We start from the raw sequence: 2,500 nt of genomic DNA on the forward strand, positions 1-2,500 counted from the left end.
TGAACAGAATAGGGAAGAAAACTGCGATGTCAAAATCTGGTTCCAATGTCACTGGAAGTGTAAAACCACTCTTCCGGGAGACTGGATACATACCTTGTGTAAATGGTCTTCTGGTGTCAGAGTGATGGTATCTTATTTTCTAGTCTAAATATATGCTGGTCGTCAATAAAGATCGTCCATCTTCGCTCTTTTTGGCCCCGTTATCCTAAGAATCTGCCTATAGATAGTATGCGCTTGTCTAAGAAGCTTACAACATTGCCATCCGGAAATATAACGCACCGACACACAAAACTACGTGTAACCTTAAACGTTTATAGTTTGGTTAATACAGTTTAGTGAAAATTACTCATAAACGCGAATGTTAAAACAACAACAAAGACCTGAGTGACGTCAACTTCATACTATCTATACACCTTGTTATTCAATACGTAAGCTACACGTTGTCAGTCCTCCAAAGGACTGGTTACATATTACTTTCAAGGAATTTGGAACCGGATGCGTGGAAGGTGTGACGTCACGACTTTTCTACACAATTTATTGAAGCCTAATTACCAATTGTCGGCCTATAAGCAATAACTAACAGAGCCGAGTGACGTCAACTTCGGCCATGTGGTCTAGTGGTATGGCATCGCTTTCGGATCGGAAGGTCCTGGGTTTTAGCCTCGCTCGGCGCATAGTTGAGTCCTTGAAAAAGGCTCTTTTCTAACATTTTCTCACCGTACTCAGGTGTAACCTGGCCGTTGACGGCGTTGTCTTTGTCCAAAAAAAAATTGTAATCTCGCCTAACAGGCGTCATGTCCCGTCCTACATGTAAAGCGTTCCTGTTGGCCAGGGGCCCTTAGTAAAGCGCTTTGAGCACGTTTAGTTGATATCGCGCTATATAAAATCTCAATTAAAAAAGAAATTTCATCATGCTGGAATGACTTACCTCTAACTTTAATACGGTGAGAAGCCAACACCTCTCCTATCCGACTGTGTTGAAGGGATTGGTGAAGTATGACTGGACCTTGGATAAACAAGAGGACACAATAATAATAATAAGTATAGAACAAAAGTGTGGTGTCAAAAAAAAACTGGTTCTAATCTCATTGGAAGTGTAAAACCGCTCTTCCGGTGGACTGGATACACATACCTTATGTAAATGATCTTCTGGTTTCAGAGTGATGTTATCTCGTTTTCTATCTAGTCTAAATGTGACCCCTCGTCTCAAAACGCTATTAAGTCGGGATGATTAAGATGCTGAAAATGGAATTTGTAGTCAGAAATATCATGCTCCAGTTGAGTTTAAATGCTTTATAGAGGAGAAGGAATATCATATTTTACTGTGCTAAATACCAACGTTTCATATTTTTGACCAGTTTAACTATAATTTGACTTTTTAGCATTTGGTCCATGCCGACATAATACCGTTTTGAGACGAGGGGTCACAAATATTATATGCTGGTCGTGAATCAAAGATCATCCATCCTCGCTCTTTTACGTCCCGTAATCCTAACAATCTGCCTATACACCCTGCTACTGAAATAGTTATGCCACCTTTTGATTCAATTTGTAACCTATACATTATTAGTCTTCCGAAGGACTGGTTACCTACACACGTCCAAGGAGCTTGGAACCCGAAGAGTAGAAAGTGTGACGTCACGACTTCTCGGCAACACCAGCAGTAAGAAGTAAAAGCAACACTGCCGCACACTCTGGTAAAACCCATAAAATTTAAAAATTTGGCCATAAATCTCGTCCTTCAAATATCGATCGATCTAAAAGAACCTCATCTTGGCAAAAACTCTCAAACCTGGGACATCGCTGAAGGACGAGTTTTATGGCCAAATTTTTAAATTTTATGGGTTTTACCAGAGTACGGCAGAATAGTATTAGTAATAAACTGAAATAAATAAATAAATAAATATGAACTTTTATATAACGCATTTCCTCAAATTCACCATGCTCAATGCGCATCAATTTTCATTGAATCCAGCCACCCAGCAGATGTGGTACCATATTTCCATTTCATAAAGTACCAGTCGCCTGATAGGCGTCCTTTTTTGCACTAACATTCTTACAATATCGGTCATTGCCTACAACCAAGAATTCATTCACATCTGATTCAGGTGGAATGATGTGTGTTACGGGCGTTGATTGCAGAGCGTCCACCTCGTGGCCAGGCGGAGTTGCCGTAACAGTAAAGTCGTAACAGTTAGGTAGTAGCAGTCGGGTCTTGGGTTCATATCTTCCAATCCGCAAACTGTTTATTCCCTATTGTCTTCTGTTCTGGCACTTTTCTACTCACTCCATTTCTGTTTATTATCAACATTAGCGTCTGCTACACTCATTAAAAAAAAACAACTAGTAGTAATAGTAGTAGTAGTAGTAGTAATAGTAGTAGTAGTAGTAATAGTAGTAGTAGTAGTAGTAGTAGTAGTAGTAGTAGTAGTAGTAGTAGTAGTAGTAGTAGTAGTAGTAGTAGTAGTAGTAGTAGTAGTAGTAGTAGTAGTGACCATGG

At 39.6% G+C, this 2,500-nt stretch overlaps 1 protein-coding gene across 2 annotated transcripts in view; it reads right to left on the reverse strand.

Annotated features, from left to right (window-relative positions):
• Positions 1-2,500, reverse strand: part of LOC144957960 (uncharacterized) — a 55,583-nt gene that overhangs the window by 49,619 nt on the left and 3,464 nt on the right. For both annotated transcript variants that reach the window (XM_078889518.1, XM_078889519.1), the window contains exon 3: positions 929-1,006. In XM_078889518.1, the coding sequence (XP_078745644.1) occupies positions 929-1,006 (78 nt within the window). The remainder of the gene's footprint in view (positions 1-928; positions 1,007-2,500) is intronic.

This window comes from Berghia stephanieae, chromosome 12 (assembly GCF_034508935.2).
Source record: "Berghia stephanieae isolate SIO BIC M18660-M18661 chromosome 12, UCSD_Bste_1.3, whole genome shotgun sequence".
Taxonomy (NCBI): Eukaryota; Metazoa; Mollusca; class Gastropoda; order Nudibranchia; family Aeolidiidae; genus Berghia; species Berghia stephanieae.